This window comes from Tachypleus tridentatus, chromosome 8 (genome assembly GCF_004210375.1).
Source record: "Tachypleus tridentatus isolate NWPU-2018 chromosome 8, ASM421037v1, whole genome shotgun sequence".
In the NCBI taxonomy this organism is placed as follows: Eukaryota; Metazoa; Arthropoda; class Merostomata; order Xiphosura; family Limulidae; genus Tachypleus; species Tachypleus tridentatus.
The window spans coordinates 55926933-55946556 of record NC_134832.1 but is presented as its reverse complement, the minus strand read 5'-3'; the positions used below and the strand labels follow the sequence as shown (position 1 = coordinate 55946556).

The 19624-nt window shown below is 36.2% G+C and overlaps 1 protein-coding gene across 1 annotated transcript in view; it reads left to right on the top strand.

The window, feature by feature from the left end:
• The window catches only part of LOC143222426 (lachesin-like), a 74802-nt gene extending 63945 nt beyond the window's left edge, over positions 1 to 10857 (top strand). The window contains exons 7-10 of the mRNA XM_076448929.1: positions 85 to 141; positions 5588 to 5665; positions 7260 to 7349; positions 10336 to 10857. Coding sequence (XP_076305044.1) covers positions 85 to 141; positions 5588 to 5665; positions 7260 to 7349; positions 10336 to 10454 — 344 coding nt within the window. The 3' untranslated portion in view covers positions 10455 to 10857. The remainder of the gene's footprint in view (positions 1 to 84; positions 142 to 5587; positions 5666 to 7259; positions 7350 to 10335) is intronic.
• Positions 10858 to 19624: the final 8767 nt, after the last annotated feature.

Here is a 19624-nt window from a genome sequence, read left to right as displayed (position 1 = left end):
GATATAATATATATATATATATTAAATATATATAATATATGTTAGTTGTTAACAGCGACAAATCTTTTTTTTTTTTTTTTACAGAAATCCACCCTTCTTCGAGTAAAGAAACTACAAACATTAAACTGGAGAAGACTTTAGGTAAGATGTTCTGAAAATATATGTATAGTACTACAAACATTAAACTGGACAAGAGTTTAGGTAAGATGTTCTGAAAATATATCTATAGTACTACAAGCATTAAACTGGACAGGATTTTGGGTAAGATGTTCTGAAAATATATCTATAGTACTACAAACATTAAACTGTACAAGAGTTTAGGTAAGATGTTCTGAAAATATATCTATAGTACTACAAGCATTAAACTGGACAAGACTTTAGGTAAGATGTTCTGAAAATATATCTATAGTACTACAAACATTAAACTGGACAAGAGTTTAGGTAAGATGTTCTGAAAATATATCTATAGTACTACAAGCATTAAACTGGATAAGACTTTAGGTAAGATGTTCTGAAAATATATCTATAGTACTGCAAACATTAAACTGGACAAGAGTTTAGGTAAGATGTTCTGAAAATATATCTATAGTACTACAAACATTAAACTGGACAAGACTTTAGGTAAGATGTTCTGAAAATATATCTATAGTACTACAAACATTAAACTGGACAAGAGTTTAGGTAAGATGTTCTGAAAATATATCTATAGTACTACAAGCATTAAACTGGACAAGACTTTAGGTAAGATGTTCTGAAAATATATCTATAGTACTACAAACATTAAACTGGACAAGACTTTAGGTAAGATGTTCTGAAAATATATCTATAGTACTACAAGCATTAAACTGGACAAGAGTTTAGGTAAGATGTTCTGAAAATATATCTATAGTACTACAAACATTAAACTGGACAAGAGTTTAGGTAAGATGTTCTGAAAATATATCTATAGTACTACAAGCATTAAACTGGACAAGAGTTTAGGTAAGATGTTCTGAAAATATATCTATAGTACTACAAGCATTAAACTGGACAAGACTTTGGGTAAGATGTTCTGAAAATATATCCATAGCACTACAAGCATTAAACTGGACAAGACTTTAGGTAAGATGTTCTGAAAATATATCTATAGTACTACAAGCATTAAACTGGACAAGACTTTGGGTAAGATGTTCTGAAAATATATCCATAGCACTACAAGCATTAAACTGGACAAGACTTTGGGTAAGATGTTTTGAAAATATATCTATAATTTTAATTCAACAAAAGTTTGATTTTTGCACATTTTGACAAGCGTAAATGCTCTTGTGGTTGGCGTGCCAGACTGTGGAGCGATGAGCCCACGGTTTGTGTCCCGACCTCTCAAATCATACTCTGTACTTTGGAGTCGTTATGTTCGAATACACGAGCACAAGAGCTGGTGAAATGACTACCAATCTTACCTTTAAGCTATCATTTTAAATTAGGAACAACTATTATATGTGTTGCTTTGTAAGAATGTCCGTAACAAACAACCCTAAAGTATTATTTTTATTCTATTAATAGTACATGTCCGTAATCGTGCATTGTATGAATCATCATTATTTATTCGGATGAGTCGGTTTTCCAGGCTCTTTGGATAGAGGTAAAACATAGGAATGAAGTTTTTCACGCTGAAATGGATCTTCCAATATATCCTGTTCAGGATTCTGGTAGACACCTATTTAACATAGTAGTGTCTTTTTCCTTCTACCCTCAAATAAACTTTCTTTTATATAGAAGATTAAACCTCCCTCTGAAATAATATGTATGTTTGGTTCATTGAGATGTCACCTCGAATACGCGACCAAGAAGAATGGGACCAATTATGTATTTCGAGAAAAAAAGTAATATTTTTCATCAGGATTACTATGATAAAGCCGGCTGCAGCAACTTCCAATGAACCAGGTTGTACTACTATTGTTATGATAATTATAATTAGTGTAAGTCACACTGCTTTTAACCATTCAAGTTGTGGCAGAGACGCCAATCAACTGTTTATTTAAGTGTCGATAGACTGGTATACTTGTGAAGAAGCAAGAATAAGGAAAATCTTTGGGTGGAAATACGTCCTCTCCATAGAACTACAAGATAAATAGGAGAAAAGATTCTGGGTTGGGAATGACATTTCTCAATACAGCTTTCTCTTGTTATACATTTAAATCATATATACAAAGAGAATTAAAACGTACTAGATGTTGGACATCTCATAGGTACAGACTACTGCAAAAAGTACCATTGGAATCCTCAATCTCTGACTTCATCACGAATACTCTTCATGATCAGTGCTCCCCAAAAGACCCTGACAGTCTAAACAGACGAAGACGTGTTGTTCAGTGCACACCAGTGAAGGTGAAGCAACACATGGTCTGAGACAATTGACATAAACGTTTCAAATGAGGCCCTAACTTTCTCGCTTCGTCTTTTTTGTCTCCTGTTTCCAACTTTCCTGATGTGAGACATTGTGATGATCGATTCCATTTTGTGGTAAAACAACAACAACAAAGCAATTTCACCTTGTGACACTTGACTTAACTAATTTAATCTGGACCACAAATTTAGACCAATCAAACGCTTCTTTCGTATCATTGTCAGGGAAAGTTCTAGAATAATTTCTCTCAGCTGTAAAATGTTTTCTTCTAGCAGGACGTAAGATCCCAGAACACATGGCTCCACATCGAGACAAGCAACAGTCACAAACAAACGTTTTCCCCACGTTCCACCAGCTTGTTTGTTTGTTTTTGAATTTCGCGCAAAGCTACTCGAGGGCTATTTGTGCTAGCTGTCTTTAATTTAGCAGTGTAAGACAAGAGGGAAGGCAACTAGTCTTCACCACCCACAGCCAACTATTGGGCTACTCTTTTACCAACCAATAGTGGGATTGACCGTCACATTATAACGCCCCCACGGCTGAAAGGGCGAGCATGTTTGGTGCGACCGCGATTCGAAACCGAGACCCTCGGATTACGAGTCGAACGCCTTAACACACTTGGTCATGCCGGGCGCGTTCCACCAGAGCTATTGTAATGTTTCTTTGTTATGAAACACGAAGTTAAATGATAAGGTATCTAGTTTCTAATCTCTACGGATATGTAAGCCAGATTTACAGTATTATAATACTTCAAACCTACTACTGTGTCAGTAGGAACGCTTCCTTAAGGAACGTGTTACACGGACACCACTGTTTTATAACTACAAATGTTATAGTATCTTAATAGGCGTTTCGTAATATCTTACGTCGACGCCTATCACTTCGTATCATATAACTTTCTTGGATTTATCGAAATATATATTTTACAGATTAAAATTTGCATTTATTTTCATAGCATTACTAACAAAGTAAAATTTCACGTTTCTGTTCTGTTCTCAGGCCCGGCATGGCGAGTGGGTTAAGGCGTTCGACTCGTAATCCGAGAGTCTCTGTTTCAATTCCCCGTCGCACTAAACATGCTCGCCATTTCAGCCGTGGGGGTTTTAATGTCACGGTCAATTCCACTATTCGTTGGCAAAAGAGTAGCCTAAGAGTTGGCGGTGGGTGGTGATGACTAGCTGCCTTCCCTCTAGTCTTACACTGCTAAATTAGGGACGACTAGCGCAGATAGCCCTCGTGTAGCTTTGCGCGAAATTATAAACAAACAAACTGTTCTGTTGTCACGGTACCACAAGTACAATGTTTTCTTGTAAACCTATTTACGACCAAATTTAAAACTAACATTTAGAGATAAAATATGAAAGGGCCTGCCAGCTGGACACACACTGCAGAAGCTAGATGAATCATTGGAAGAGAGACCGTAAGAACAAAGAAGCTTTATGCGTTTCAAAATTCACAACCTTCAGAGAAGTGCCTTTATCACACAATTTATTACAGCTTTTCTCGCTGGAAAGACTTTAATATTAAAATGTTTCTATGACGTTACTGTTCTGTTATTTATTCGACTCTGTTAATAATCTAATGCGATTTGTGTTTTATTTATCGTACCAGAAGCTACAAAAAAAAATTCAGAAATACTAAACAAAAGCATTAAGGTACTTTTTTATTAACTGAATTACAGAAGAAAATAGAGCATCGAGAATTTATTCGACTTGACATTTTTATTTAATTTTCTTTGTTAAAAAAATTACAGTAACAGGAATATTTATGGTTATGGTGATTGTTTTGTTCTGTAATCATCTTTTATACAGAGTTGTATATTTTTTGTCTTTAAAATGTTTGCACTTTTTTACGTAATCTCACAATTAAAGGAAGATTTTGTTTTTGTTATTTTATTGTACAAGACTACATGGTGAGCTATCTGAACTTTTTCCACAGGCAGGAATCGAGCCCTTGATTTCAGCTTTGTAATCTTTTTGCACTTCATTTATCCCTTGTATGTAATTTCACGCTTCGCATACTTGGTTTTAAAAAATCGATATATACAGTACTTCAGTTATTAAACTGAAGATTAAAAACATTAATTAAGTCTGTTTATCACTTGTAATAAAATTTGTTTGTTTGTTTTTGAGTTTCGCACAAAGCTACACGAGGGCTATCTGTGCTAGCCGTCCATAATTTTGCAGTGTAAGACTAGAGGGAAGGCAGCTAGTCATCACCACCCACCGCCAACTCTTGGGCTACTCTTTTACCAACGAATAGTGGGATTGACCCTCACATTATAACGCCCTCACGGCTGAGAGGGCGAGCATGTTTTGGCGCGACGGGGTTGCGAACTCGCGAACCCTCAGATTACGAGTCGCACGCCTTAACACGCTTGGCCATGCCAGGCCATTGTAATAAAATAATACTTAATAAGTAAGCCAAGACAAAACGAGCCCTTTCAGCCGTGGGGGGCGTTATAATGTGACGGTCAATCCCACTATTCGTTGGTAAAAGAGTAGTCCAACAGTTGGCGGTGGGTGGTGATGACTAGCTGCCTTCTCTCTAGTCTTACACTGCTAAATCAGGGACGGCTATCATAGATAGCCCTCGAGTAGCTTTGTGCAAAATTCAAAACAAACCAAACCAAAGCTAATAAAGAGAAACTTAAAAATTATGGGGATTGTTTAAGCCTATATAGATCTGCTGTTTGTTAATATAGATCACACTTCTTAAACTTAAGATTTATGTCATACAAAACTTAATACATCATACGTGATTGATATATTAACTAAGATACGAAATTTGTCAATCCAGTAGGATCTGCCAATGATGAAAATGGCTTAGTGGTAGAGTTTTCTTAAAACATGAAATGTAGTTATTGCACTTGTATTCATTCATTACAAAATTACTAATTTCTTGTAGTGTCAATCCTATTGTGAGAACTACTAACTGTTGTTTTTTTATACTTTAAGTACACGACTAATAATAATAATACACGACTCCACAATGAAGTGAAGATAAAAAAAACCACGTTTTTAATGTTTAATACCAACAACTTGTTCTCGTTTGATCTTATATTTTCTAAGTGTACCAGAAACAGCTAATAAAATATTATGATAAACTGATATAACAAAATTTAAGAATGGTTTCCATAAGTGTTTAAGCATCCCAGTATGTTAACACTTGATGATTCTTTGTCCACTTTCTAATAAGTAGAAGACAAGAACATTCCCTTAAAACAAGCAGACAGGAAGTCCAACCTTAACACCAAAGAGTCGGCCAGAAGAGTGCGAGGTAAGAAAACACTTATTATTTCGTGTATTGAAATAATTTGTTAATTTTTCCTTAGTTTTCCATTAATATATAAATTCCATTAATTCTCTGAAATCGTGTTTTGTAATTAGGTTTTTTCTCAGTGGTAGTTTCGACTTCAGCTCTTGAATACCAGACGAAATTCGTTTCCATTGGCAATCACGAGATTGTGTATTATTTTCCATTCAACTAACAAGCACGTGATTTTTTTCCGTCGAATTGACGCGTAATTAAGGGTGAACATACAAATAATAAGCTTATAATTTATTAATCATAAATCGTAAGTTATTTTTAGGCTAAAAATAAACAAATTGTGATAACGTTTATTTCATGGCACTAATTATTTATAACAGTTAAAGTTTTACGTCACTTATTGATAATTAACTGTAAGGTCTCATACTTCTAGAATAGAAAACGGATTTCTTTAAGTTTCTGTTGATCGTTTAATAAATAAAAAAATTATTTTGTACATTAATAAATAAATAAAATGTTTATTTTAAATGATTCATCCATAACGTTAAACAATAATTTTGCCTTTGTTACGGCCCGGCATGGTCAGGTGGTTAAGACACTCGACTCGGTTCGAATCCCGGTCGCACCAAAAACGCTCGCCCTTTCAACCGTGGTGGCGTCATAATGTTACGGTAAATCCCACTATTCGTTAGTAAAAGAGTAGCCCAAGAGTCGGCGGTAGATGGTGATGATTATCTGCCTTCCCTCTAGTCTTACGCCACTAAATTAGGGACGGGTAGCGCAGATAGCTCTCGTGTAGCTTTGCGTGAAATTCAAACTAAACTAAGCATTTGTTACGTAATATATTTTATTTATCTTGGTGTTACCAACTATATCAAACTTTGTGAAGTTCCAAGAATATTAATTTTCGGTAATTTTTTTTTTTCTTTTTCGTACGCAACGTATTGAAACGACAAAGAGAACGATTCTTATTTATCGGCTCCGATACACGTGTACTGCTTATAACATTTCATTTATCAGTATAATCTTTAAAAAAATGAGGTTTTTGCTGTAATTAGTGGCCTGTACGCAATATCTTTTGGATTTCTGAGAGTTTCGTACTGAGTTTAATAGTTGGAAACTGTTAAATAAAGATAAATCACTTATGCTACGTTTAATCTCTGTTGTTATGTTGCCCGAAGAACATGATAAACGATATATATCAATGAATGCTTAGCTAGTATCTCCTCTTCAGCGTTTCTCTAAAGTTATGTTCGCTAAAACATATATCAGTTGTATACTGCTTACCAAGTTTAAGAAATGTGAGTTAATTATTTATGATATATGTATGTAATAAAATTTTAATTTGATGTCGGGAGAGTTGCTTTCAGTCTTGTTTAAGCTAACAAAATATCGTTCTTTAAAATATATTTACTTATATATTAAATACAGTAAGTCAGCGAACGTAACATGTGGAATATGGTTGTTCATTGAATTCTGTTTTGATAGAAAACCTTAAACGTAGAGCACTGTTGAACACCGGACATAAAACGTAGAAAGTGCTCGTTTAGTGGATTTTAAAACTTGTGATATAATATTTTAAATCTGAAAATATTATTAACAGGAGAAAACTTTGGTTTCCTTAACGAATCCTTGAGCAGAGAATCAAGTGATGTTGTCAGACCTTCTGGGGGCATTCAAGGTTCAGCCTCAGGTAACTTGCTACTAAATGTTTCACTTAATGGTAAAAAAAAAAAAGGTCTATTTTACATCATGACAAAACTTAAAGTAACAATACTGTTTGGAAACCGGATTTAATGTATGAACACTGTGAATCCACAATACCGTTACTATAAGTTCATTGCACGGCCTGTTCTATAATAATAACAAAAATCACATGATAATAGTAAAAATATAGTATGATAGTAGTACAAAACTCACTTACTAACACTAGAATATTCGTAAGTCTTAAAATCAATAATTCCAAGTTTTGGCAACATATGTCAGGTCAGTTATCCATAGAGTGAATAGTAAACTTATCGCTACACAGATTCCAAGTGAGTTATAATAGATGTACAGTTTCTAAGTGACCCATATAATACGATTCTACAATTTCTGTGTATGACAAAATATGGTTGCACAATTTTTCGGTGAATTATAATACGGCAATACAGTTTCTAAGTGACCCATATAATACGATTCTACAATTTCTGTGTATGACAAAATATGGTTGCACAATTTTTCGGTGAATTATAATACGGCAATACAGTTTCGTAAGCGAGACATACGACCGTCTTTCAACTGCTGAGTCACAATACTGCATTGCATTTTCTAAGTCATAATACAGCTGCGTAGTTTCTAAGCAAGGCGTAATAAGTATCGGTGTAGAATTTATGACTGTCGTATCATACTATTACAAGTTTTTTTAAATTTTCAACACTTCACACTTGGGTCGTGAAGAATCATCTGTACGTGATAGATTTTATCTGTAAAACAAAGACTTCGGTAAAACGAAGAGTAATAAACAGTATTTGATTAAGTACGGTAAATATAAACTTATTAGAAACGCAGAAAGTAAAATGTTTCAAAGTTTTGAATTATGTAATATTGAATGCAGTATAGTCCAAACATTTCCTTTAAAGATATATTGTTATGGCCCGGCATTGCTAGGTGGTTAAGGTACTCCACTCGTAATTTGAGGATTACGGGTTCGAATCACTCCTCTCGTAATCCGAGGGTTGCGAGTTCGAATCCCCGTCACACAAAACATGCTCGCCCTTTCAGCCGTAAGGGCGTTATAATGTGACGGTTAATCCCATTATTTGTTGGTAAAAGAGTATCCCAAGAATTGGCGGTGGGTGGTGACGACTAGCTGCCTTCACTCTAGTCTTACACTGACAAATTAGGGACGGCAAGCGCAGATAGCCCTCGTGTAGCTTTGCACGAAATTCAAAACAAACAAGTAAGTATTGTTATACCATTTCGTGTTTATGTATTTCTTATATATAGAAACGTCACAAAATTTATATCATATTATTCCGCTTTTGAAAAATAACCTTATCTTCATCTAGAACAAAATAAATGTATAAATCTACACATCGAGCTGCCTGTGTTCTGTTTACTAAGGGTATATGAACCCAAGTTTTAGCATAATAATTCCTCAGCCTTGTACCACTGCGAAACAGGAAGAAGGCGGTGGTTGGGGTGACGTGTAGTGTTTCGTAAATGAAGTATGGCTGAGGATGGATCACATAATAACAACGAACAAGTAATAAAAGAAGGCTTCTAAAAACAGCCCCATCCAGGATGGCCATAAATATTCTAAACACTCAATTTATTAGGTGTTGATTTATTAATAGCAGATATCCGAACAATACTTAGTAATTATCGATTGGTTTATTAGTTGCTGTTAAGACTAAAGATGTGTTATCTTACGAGACTGAACACTTACAAAGTTAGGTACGATTTCACATTCAAGCGTAGACTTTCATTTTCAAAGTAATTTATATAGCTGATGCATTTAAGTTTAATACGTCTCGAAGGTTACTTGGGAACTGTGTTGAGATTAAAGTAACATCACCAGTACAGGTGTATGGTGTAGTTGCTTAAAGTATCTTCACCAGCACAAGTGTATGGTGTAGCTGGTTAAAGTATCTTCACCAGCACAAGTGTATGGTGTAGCTGGTTAAAGTATCTTCACCAGCACAAGTGTATGGTGTAGCTGGTTAAAGTAACTTCACCAGCACAGGTGTATGATGTGGCTGGTTAAAGTAACCTCACCAGCACAGGTGGTGGTGTAGTTGGTTAAAGTAACATCACCAGCACAGGTGGTGGTGTAGTTGGTTAAAGCAACTCCAAAAGCACAGGTGGTGGCGTAGTTGGTTAAAGCAACTCCACCAGCTGAGGTGTATGGTGTAGTTAACTACTTAACCACTACATATCAAATTATAGATGATGTGAATTTGAACTTTCGAGATGTTTAAATAAAGTGACAATCTAATCCTAAAAACAACGTTAAAATCAAGTTTCTATTTTTAACATTGAAATCAGTACAGCAATGAAAAAATGCAATTTTTACTTTAGTGACGTGAGAATTTGCATCTTTTAGGAAATTTATGTTTTACTAAGCTGACAGTTACAATACATGTTCATATTCTATTATTTCAGCATTAAATTAAACCGTATATGAAAATCATCGTTCGAGTCAGGTTAATGATGACTCATTTTATTGATGATTGAAGTCTACCTTTGATTGTCCACCATGGCCAGGTAGTTAAGGCACTCGACTCCTAATCCGAGGGTCGCAGGTTCGAATCCCCGTTACACCAAACATGCTCGCCCTTGCAGTCGTGGGGCCGTTATAATGTGACGGTCAATTCCACTATTCGTTGGTAAAAGGGTAGCCCAAGAGTTGACGGTAGGTGGTGATGACTAGCTGCCTTCCCCCTTGTCTTTCACTTCTAAATTAGGGACGGCTAGCACAGATAGCCCTCGTGTAGTTTTGTGCAAAATCAAACAAACAAACATTGATTGTTCACTCAATCTAATACTGTATTTAATAAAAAATACAGGATATCAAATTTAACGACTGAAATTGGAACAGTTTCTCTCTTTTAAACACTTCTTATGTGAACGTTTAATTATAGTGTACTTTAATGAATTGCGATAAATAATTTCTGTTTGTTTCATGTGTTTTTCAGAAGAAAATGGCGCCAGCACTGGAAGAGACTGTTGGATATTAACGCTCTGGTATTACGGCGTAGCAATCCGTTTCTTGTTTGAACTGTTAAAGGCAGTGTTCAACAGAACAGACAGGTGACAGAAACTACCGAGAACGTTCAATTAATGTACATTGGAAAAGCTGGCGTCTTCCCAAGCACAGGTATGAAAGACATGATAGGATTGGTCCGAGCCAATAGTGACTAAAATTTTCAAAATGTGAACTTGTACTTGAGTGGCTAAAAACCAACCTTGAACGTTCAAATAAACAAGAAACAATAAAAATAAGTATTATCAAAGGTACCTAAGCTAATACAAAAAAACTCGTGGCTTTGCCTCGTGACACATTGTTTCGTGTGGTTTAAGACTTGGTTTCGTTGTATAATAAAGACAATGTGAATTATATCTCCAGTATTGTGCTTGAAATCAACATATTTCTGTAAGATTTAATTAAATCCACCAATCATGTAAGAAGTTATTAAAATGTGAATAAAACAACTGATTCTGTGTCTGACTATGGTCTTTATTGTGAAAATTTTCTCTCTGTTCGAGGTGTTGTGAAAGGTATTATTTTGACTACTTGGAAGCAATACAATCTATGGACGAAATGTTGGAGGCCCGGTATGACTAGGTGGGTTAAGACGTTCGACTCGCAATCTGAGGGTCGTGGGTTCGAATCCCAGTCGCACAAAACATGCTTGCCTTTTCAGTCGTGGGGGCGTTATAATGTGACAGTCAATTCCACTATTCGTTGGTAAAACGGTAGCCCAAGAGTTGGCGGTGTATGGTGATGACTAGCTGCCTTCCTTCTAGTGTTACATTACTAAATTAAGGAAAACAGACGCAGATAGCTCTTGAGTAGCTTTGCGCGATATTCAAAACAAACAAACCGTACGTTGGTCAATGGGAGAGGAACGGAACGATCACATTTAAACATTGGCCACCTAACGTATAATAAATAAAAAGGGAACGTTTCTAAAAAAGAAGAAGTGAAAACCTAAACAGTTTCTATCAAATCAAAATTAACGTTTTCTACATAGACTAGTCGTAGCATAAAGTATGTGGAATTTGTTGTTTTTTTTCTTGAAGCAATTTGAATAATTATATTCAGGGCTACAAAATAATTGGGCCCGGCATGGCTAAGCGTGTTAATGGGTTCGATTCGTAATCTGAGGGACGAGGTTCGAATCCCAGTCGCGCTAAACATGCTCGCCCTCCCAGCCGTGGGGGTGTATAATGTGACGGTCAATCCCACTATTCGTTGGTAAAAGAGTAGCCCAAGAGTTGGCGATGGGTGGTGATGACTAGCTGCCTTCCCTCTAGTCTTACACTACTAAATTAGGGACGGCTAGCACAGATAGCCCTCGAGTAGCTTTGTGCGAAATTCCAAAACAAACAAACAAACCTCTAGTCTTACACTGATAAATTAGGGACAGCTAGCGCAGATAGCCCTCGAGTAGCTTTGCGCAAAATTCAAATTCAAAACAAACAGAAAATATTTTTTGAAGTAAGAATACGATATGGTTACAAGTTTATCAAGAAACAACACGTAATTTATGGCTTCACTTGCATGGAACTGAAAAGGAGATTATTGTTTCCTTAAATGAGCTGAAAATATAATTTATTAAACTAAATTACCTGTGTGGTGGTAATTCTGGTGGCGCTGAAGTCATTTACATTACTTAAAACAGGAATTCAGTAATACGTTTTTTGCCTTGTGAAATAAACTGCAGTGTAACCGTTTCTTCAATTCGTAATTTTCCATATTCTGTTTGTTTGGTTTCTGGAATTTCGCGCAAAGCTACACGAGGGCTATCTGCGCTATCCGTCCTTAATTTAGCAGTGTAAGACTAGAGAGGAAGGCAACTAGTCACCGTCACCTCTTGGGCTACTCTTTCACCAACGAATAGTGGGATTGACCGTTACATTATAACGCCCCACGGCTGGAAGGGCGAACATGTTTAGTGCGACGGGGATTCGAACTCGCGACCCTCAGATTACGAGTCGAACTCCATAACGCATCTGGCCATGCCTTGCAACGCTTCAGTTTTAAACCTAACTGAAATGATAAATGAAACTATGTAAGTGACAAGTAAAAGAAAACCAGTTTTAAGTTGTTTAGAATATACAGCCATCTGACACTTCAAATAATGCCTATCTTCGAAAAACCAACACTTGTTAGAATGAAAGCTAAAGGCTAACATAATGTTAAGACTTTTGGTGTGTAGTTAAAAATATTTTGAAACTTTTTGTCTGAAGATAGTTTGCACTGTTTTTCCGAATAATGTTAACACGTATATTTGTGTAAGAAAAAGAAAGTTAAGCAACCGCTCACCCTAGCGGAAAGTAATGAAATATTAATGAACAGTTTCCAAAGTTCAAACATTCATTTCAATTAATATCCGAAGAAAAAGTTAAGCTGAGTTGAAATCTCTTCCATAGGTAGTGGTAAAAGGAATCCCAAAGGAAACATGTTTCCTTTTGTTGCACTTTTATTTGGCTCGTATCTTTTTTGAACAACAGTCTTTAGATTAGACACGTTATGATGCAACCAACACACGTGCACTGATGTTTCTCCAATTAAATGTACATTTGTAAGTAATCACACTGAAAAGATCAAATAGGCATGTTTGTTGTTTTATTTTTTTTGAATTTCGCGCAAAGCTACACGAGGGCTATCTGCCATAATCGTTCCTACTTTTGTAGTGTAAGACTAGAGGGAAGGCAGCTAGTCATCACCACCCACCGCCAACTCTTGTGCTACTCTTTTACCAACGAATAGTGGGATTGACTGTGACATTATAACGCCCCCACGGCTGAAAGGGCGAGCATGCTTGGCGCGACGAGGAACCAGTAGGTATGAAGTATACTTGTTTTAACTCACACGTTTAACCAAACGTAAGCGTGATCGAAATACAGGAAACGTCTTTTATATCGTCGAAATAGGATTTGAACACTAATATTTCTTAGTAGATGTTTCAACAGTAGATCGACTAACAAAAGTAAAATAAACAAGCAATGAGATGATCTGAAACGTATCCGACAAAACGTCACACAATTTTGATTAACCTTCAATGCATGTCTACTAAGAATTAGACGAATCAGAACGTGTAAAGTTAGGGTTTTGATTGCTGACCTCAAATAAGGAGTCTGTGATTTATACCGCTAGAGGTCTAACAAGTCTTGCTCGTGTTTCTACCCGCGACATAACGGCTCTGAGTTATTTTTTTTTCTTCTCAACTACAGACTTTTTACCTCATAGTTCTGGCATCTCTTGAGTGATTTGAGATCCAATTACAGTTTTATACACTGGATGTCAAACCCTTTCGATTGATGTGTTCGACCACGCCCAAAATCTCCTAGATTAATTTTTTCTAATCCTGCCTAAAATAATTTCAATTTGACGGTAGGCTAGTAGAAGCCCTGGTGAGTAATGAAATTGAATCTGGTAAAGTACGACCAACGCTTGATATTACTGGCTCACAAAAATATAGCTAATAAAAAGAAAAGACAAAGATCCCATAGATTAACTTACTCTGATCTTGCTTAAAAGAATTCCAAGTGCCGCGGCTATTGAAGACTTTCTGTTTTTTTTTTTTTTTGTCACGGCAGATTTCGTTTTGACAGTATCTGTGATGAAAACAAAATAATACAATATTTTTAGCTTTATGACAAAATATACTCAACCATCTCCAGTTTTCCGATAATACAAATCAAAGTTTAATATTATTTCTAAATTATTATTTTCATAAATGCCCCCCAGTGACACAGTAAGTCTGCGGACTTACACACTAAAACCGGGTTTCGATACCTGTGGTGGGCAGAACACAGATAGCCCATTGTGTAGGTTTGTGTTTAATTTAAAAGAAGAACAATAAGAATTTGCCCCCAGTGGCTCAGCAGTATGTCTGCGGACTTACTAAAAACCGAGTTTCGATACCCGTTGTGGGCAGAGCACAGATAGCCCATTATGTAGCTTTGTACTTAATTCTAAACAAATAAACAAACAAGTTTTCATAAATTATAGGGCAAAATGTTTTCTACACAACACTTAAAACTTTGTAAAGCTGTCGAAACACCTCATATTAAATAAACACGTTGTATATTTGTTACATAATTCCCTCAAACACTTTTTACTCATCATAAATAAAAAATGTTCAGCTAGAACAATTTAAAACACTTTTTACTGGTAGTGTTTCTATGGTAATGGTTTGGTTTGCTTTGAATTTCGCACAAAGCTACTCGAGGGCTATCTGCGCCAGCCGTCCTTAATTTAGCAGTGTAAGACTAGAGAGAAGGCAGCTAGTCATCACCACCCACTGCCAACTCTTGAGCTACTCTTTTACCAACGAATAGTGGGATTGACCGTAACATTAAAATGCCCTCACGCCTGTTAGGGCGAGCATGTTTGATGCGACGGGGATTCGAACCCTAGACCCTCGAATTTCGAGTCGATCGTTTTAACCCACCTGGCCATGCCGAGCCAAGGGTGGTAATGACTAGCTGTCTTACCTCTGGTCTGACACTGCAAAATTTAGGAGAGCTGGCGCTGATAGCCCTCGTGTGGCTTTGCGCGAAATTAAAAAAAACAAATAAGCAATACTAAATTTTATTATTAGCTTAAATTAAATATATTTCTATTCTATTCTATTCTATTCTATTCTATTCTATTCTATACACTACATCCTAAAATATGATTACCGCATTTCGGAATGCAAGATATTTTACTAAGTCCATCTGGAGAAAAGAAGAGTCTATCCAGAATACTATATTATCTATCTAAAAATTATCAAGCAAAATAAAACCTCAAAATTTATAACACAAAAATCGATAACAACAAACTAATTCAAACAGGAATATATTAAGACTTTATTGGACAACTGGTCTTTCACCACCACCCCTCCTCACACCCCGTCCGAAATGTGGAACAGGAAATATCAGGAACAGCATGTGGAAGCAAATTTTTATATACTGAAATCCTGGAGTTCTCGACGTGTGATTCCTCTCTGTTTAGGCCTGGCACGGTCACGTGATTAAGGCCTCAATCTGTAATCTGAGTGTCTCGGATTGGAACCACCTTCACACCAAACATGCTTGCATTTTCAGCTGTGGGGGCGTTAGTATGTTACGCTCAGTCCCACTAGTCTTTGGCAAAGGAGTAATTGGCAGTGGGAAGTGATGAATAGATATCTTCCCTCTAGTGTTAAATGAGGGACGGCTAGGGCAGATAACCTTCGTGTAGCTTCGCACGAAAAATCGAAACACACTAAACCTGTCTGTTTATTTTAACCTCGAAGAAAATAGACCTGGACCCTGCATGGCCAAGCGTGTTAAGCCGTTCGACTCGTCCTCCGAGGGTCGCAGGTTCGAATCCCGGTCGCACCAAACATGCTCGCCCTTTCAACCGTGGTGGCGTTATTACGTGACGGTCAATCCCACTATTCGTTGGTAAAAGAGTAGCTCAAGAGTTGGCAGTGGGTGGTAATGACTAGCTGCCTTCTCTCTAGCCTTACACTGCTAAATTAAGGACGAAATTAAAAACAAACAGATAGGTCCACTTCTTGAAAGTGCTAAGATGTTATCAAGACAGATCCATTTCTCCCAAGCACAAGGATTTCTTTCTATATTTTTGTGTCTGTGACTTACTTCGTTTCTTTCGTTCTCTTTGTAATTTTACTTTCACAAACATTAATGATCTACTAAATATTTTTGACATATAAAAGTTACAGTTTTTTAATTTCTAAAGATTGATACTTTTGTTAATACGATCGTTTCTTTTGCACGAAAATCGGTTAATAAGTTTAAAGCTTGTCAGAAATAACTTACAGTCGATTTTTTTATGTAACATAAACTTTTGTTGACCGGACTACAAAAAAAGAAATTGTTTGTTGAGTGTTGTACAGAGCTACTCAAATACTATCTGCACTAGCCGTCCCTAATTTGGAAATAACAGGCTTAAGAGAAGGAAGCTAGTTAACACTACCCGTTCCATCACCACAAACTCTTGAGCTATTCTTTAAAAACGAAAAGGGAGATTGATAGACCCATTATAATGCTATCACGGCTGAACGGGCAAGCCTTTTGCCTTGAGGATACTCAAACCCACGACCAGCATATTGCGAGTCGAGCTCCCTACTGGGTAAATAAAATATAATGTTTTTTGTTACTTGTCATTCAGTTTTAACCTTAACGTCACTTTATGCAACAATATGCCAAAAGGTCAGGTCAAGAAGTTTAATGTCCAAAGGTGATGAATGATCCATAATTTGGAACAGCTCAACAGAAGTAAACAGCCGCCAAAATATATTTAAGTGAACAGAGAAATTATCTGACAGTTATAATACACCTATACCTCAAAGTTCGAAGCGTATTTAACGATATTGAGTCTTAAACCTTCCACCGTTTGATTCACTGTTTTGAATTCTAACGACTAAGTCAGGTTTTATGATTTTGAGTTATTTTGTTTTTTGCTGGATTATTGGTGACGTGACATTAGTTACATAAATGTAAAAATACATGTCGATGCACCAGATGCAATATAAGAAATAACCTACAATTCTGTTAAAATATATTATATATAAATGTCGATGCACTCTAAGAAATAACCTACAATTCTTTTAAAAATATTTTATATAAATGTAGATGGAGATATTGACCGCTTTCGTAACCGTTCTTTCCATTGACCACCTCTGCACGATCGAACATACATGTCTTGAATGCAAGAAAACAAAATAAATTTATATAATCCAGATGAATATTACACGTTCAAACCAGAAACAAGTGGTTAAAGAGATTCAATCTGTGATAAAGCACCTTTCATGTAAGAAGAATGAGCCATCTTGGCAGACATGAAGCTTGCTTGAAGCGCAAATAAAACGATTTTAGGAAAATAAATACAAACGAAAGAAATAAACTAAATTTCGTTAATTTAGAGGATCTATTATAGACCGTACGTAAAGAGCGATCTGCTGAAACAAAACGAAACGGGAAAGCTGTTGTTTTATTTTTCAACCTAAGTTTGTACACAGTTCTAAGAGAAATATTTATTAAAGCTAAATGGACAAAACTGAAAGTTATTATTTTATTTATGTGGTAGTTTTTATATTATTGCATGTTTTTTAAACTTATAGATCGATCTATCTATTCTTACATCCATCTATCTGTATACATATATCCATCCATCCATCCATTCATCTATATATAGCTGCATATGGCTATCTACGTATATCTGTCCGTCCATCTACCTACGTATTTGTCCAGCTATTTAACTATCCATTCTCCATCAATCTCTCTGTCTTGGTATCTATTTATACAGTCGGATATATTATTAGTTTATGACCTCTAACTACTGTACCTTATGTTAAAGCATATGAATTATTCATGTAATAGAACAGCACCTTGTTATTTTTCCAAGCTTTGATAATATGTGATACAGGGCAACTATATAAGATGGTCTTTCCAAGCCCCAGTGGCCTCAGCCACTAATATAAAGACATAAGTATGCGAAGAGAGAAATTGGCCGTTTTGCTGTCGAGAAGACGCATTCACACATCGCCCAAACCTGTCAGTTTATAGGCTTATAAAACTTAGGCTGGTTCCGCCATCGGCAAATTTCTCTTAATAACTCTATTCATAGCTTGATTTGCAAGTTAATTCCTGTATAATGTGCAAAGTGTGCTTATTAAGTGGAAAGTGTGGAAGTTAAGCCTCCTTGATGGAAACAAAGCTGAATGGAAAGCCGCGATTACCTAAGGATTTACGAGAAACAACATTATGAGCAGGAAGACCAGAATGTTGGTATACTTCCTCGATAGGGAAGTGTTCGACTAGGAAGCCGTTCTATTTGGACAAGTTTGCATAAAACGTATCAAGGTTTTAATATATCCTCGAGGAAAGATGCTTGAAACTGGAGAGTGGGGGGAGGGGGGGTAAAATATCGCTTAACACGTGATGGAAGACAGCAGCTGTTAAAACTTTTAACGGGTGGCGTTTTGTCTTAGTTGTCTGTTGAAAATTTGTCGTTCAGAAAATCCGATTAAACAAAATTAGCTGTCAGTATAAATCCCATTAGAGTTTTGAGTTAAATGAGGGATATTAAGTGAGAGTTTACTCTAGGATTTGTTTCTTTGTTGTTGGTTCTAGTTGGTGGTTGAAAAAAGAAGTTAATCGCATGCGAAAGTAGATTGGAAAGTGAACCATGTAATTCTAGATACCTTGTGGTATTAAATATCCGATAGTTTTATATACTCAATAGTTCTAGATACGCGGTAGTTTTATATACCTAGTAGCTCTAAATACCAAGTAGTTCTCGATGCCCAGTAGTTTTATATAGCTAGTAGTTCTAGATACCTACTAGTTGTAGATGCTCTGTAGTGTTAGATACCCGATAGTTATAGATACCTGATAGTTCTATATACCCAGTAGCTTTAAATACCAAGTAGTTCTCGATACCCAGTAGTTTTAGATAGCCGGTAGTTCCAGACATCGTGTAGTGTTAGATACCCGATAGTTTTAGATACCTGGCAGTTCTATATACTCAGTAGCTCTAAATACTAAGTAGTTCACGATACCCAGTAGTTTTAGATAGCCGGTAGTTCTAGACACCGTGTAGTGTTAGATACCCGATAGTTATAGATACCTGGTAGTTTTATATATCCGATAGTTTTAGATACCTGATAGTTCTATATACCCAGTAGCTTTAAATACCAAGTAGTTCTCGATACCCAGTAGTTTTAGATAGCCGGTAGTTCTAGACACCGTGTAGTGTTAGATACCCGATAGTTATAGATACCTGATAGTTCTATATACCCAGTAGCTTTAAATACCAAGTAGTTCTCGATACCCAGTAGTTTTAGATAGCCGGTAGTTCCAGACATCGTGTAGTGTTAGATACCCGATAGTTTTAGATACCTGGCAGTTCTATATACTCAGTAGCTCTAAATACTAAGTAGTTCACGATACCCAGTAGTTTTAGATAGCCGGTAGTTCTAGACACCGTGTAGTGTTAGATACCCGATAGTTATAGATTTCTGGTAGTTTTATATATCCGATAGTTTTAGATACCTGATAGTTCTATATACCCAGTAGCTTTAAATACCAAGTAGTTCTCGATACCCAGTAGTTTTAGATAGCCGGTAGTTCTAGACACCGTGTAGTGTTAGATACCCGATAGTTATAGATACCTGATAGTTCTATATACCCAGTAGCTCTAAGTACCAAGTAGTTCTCGATACCTGATAGTTCTATATACCCAGTAGCTCTAAGTACCAA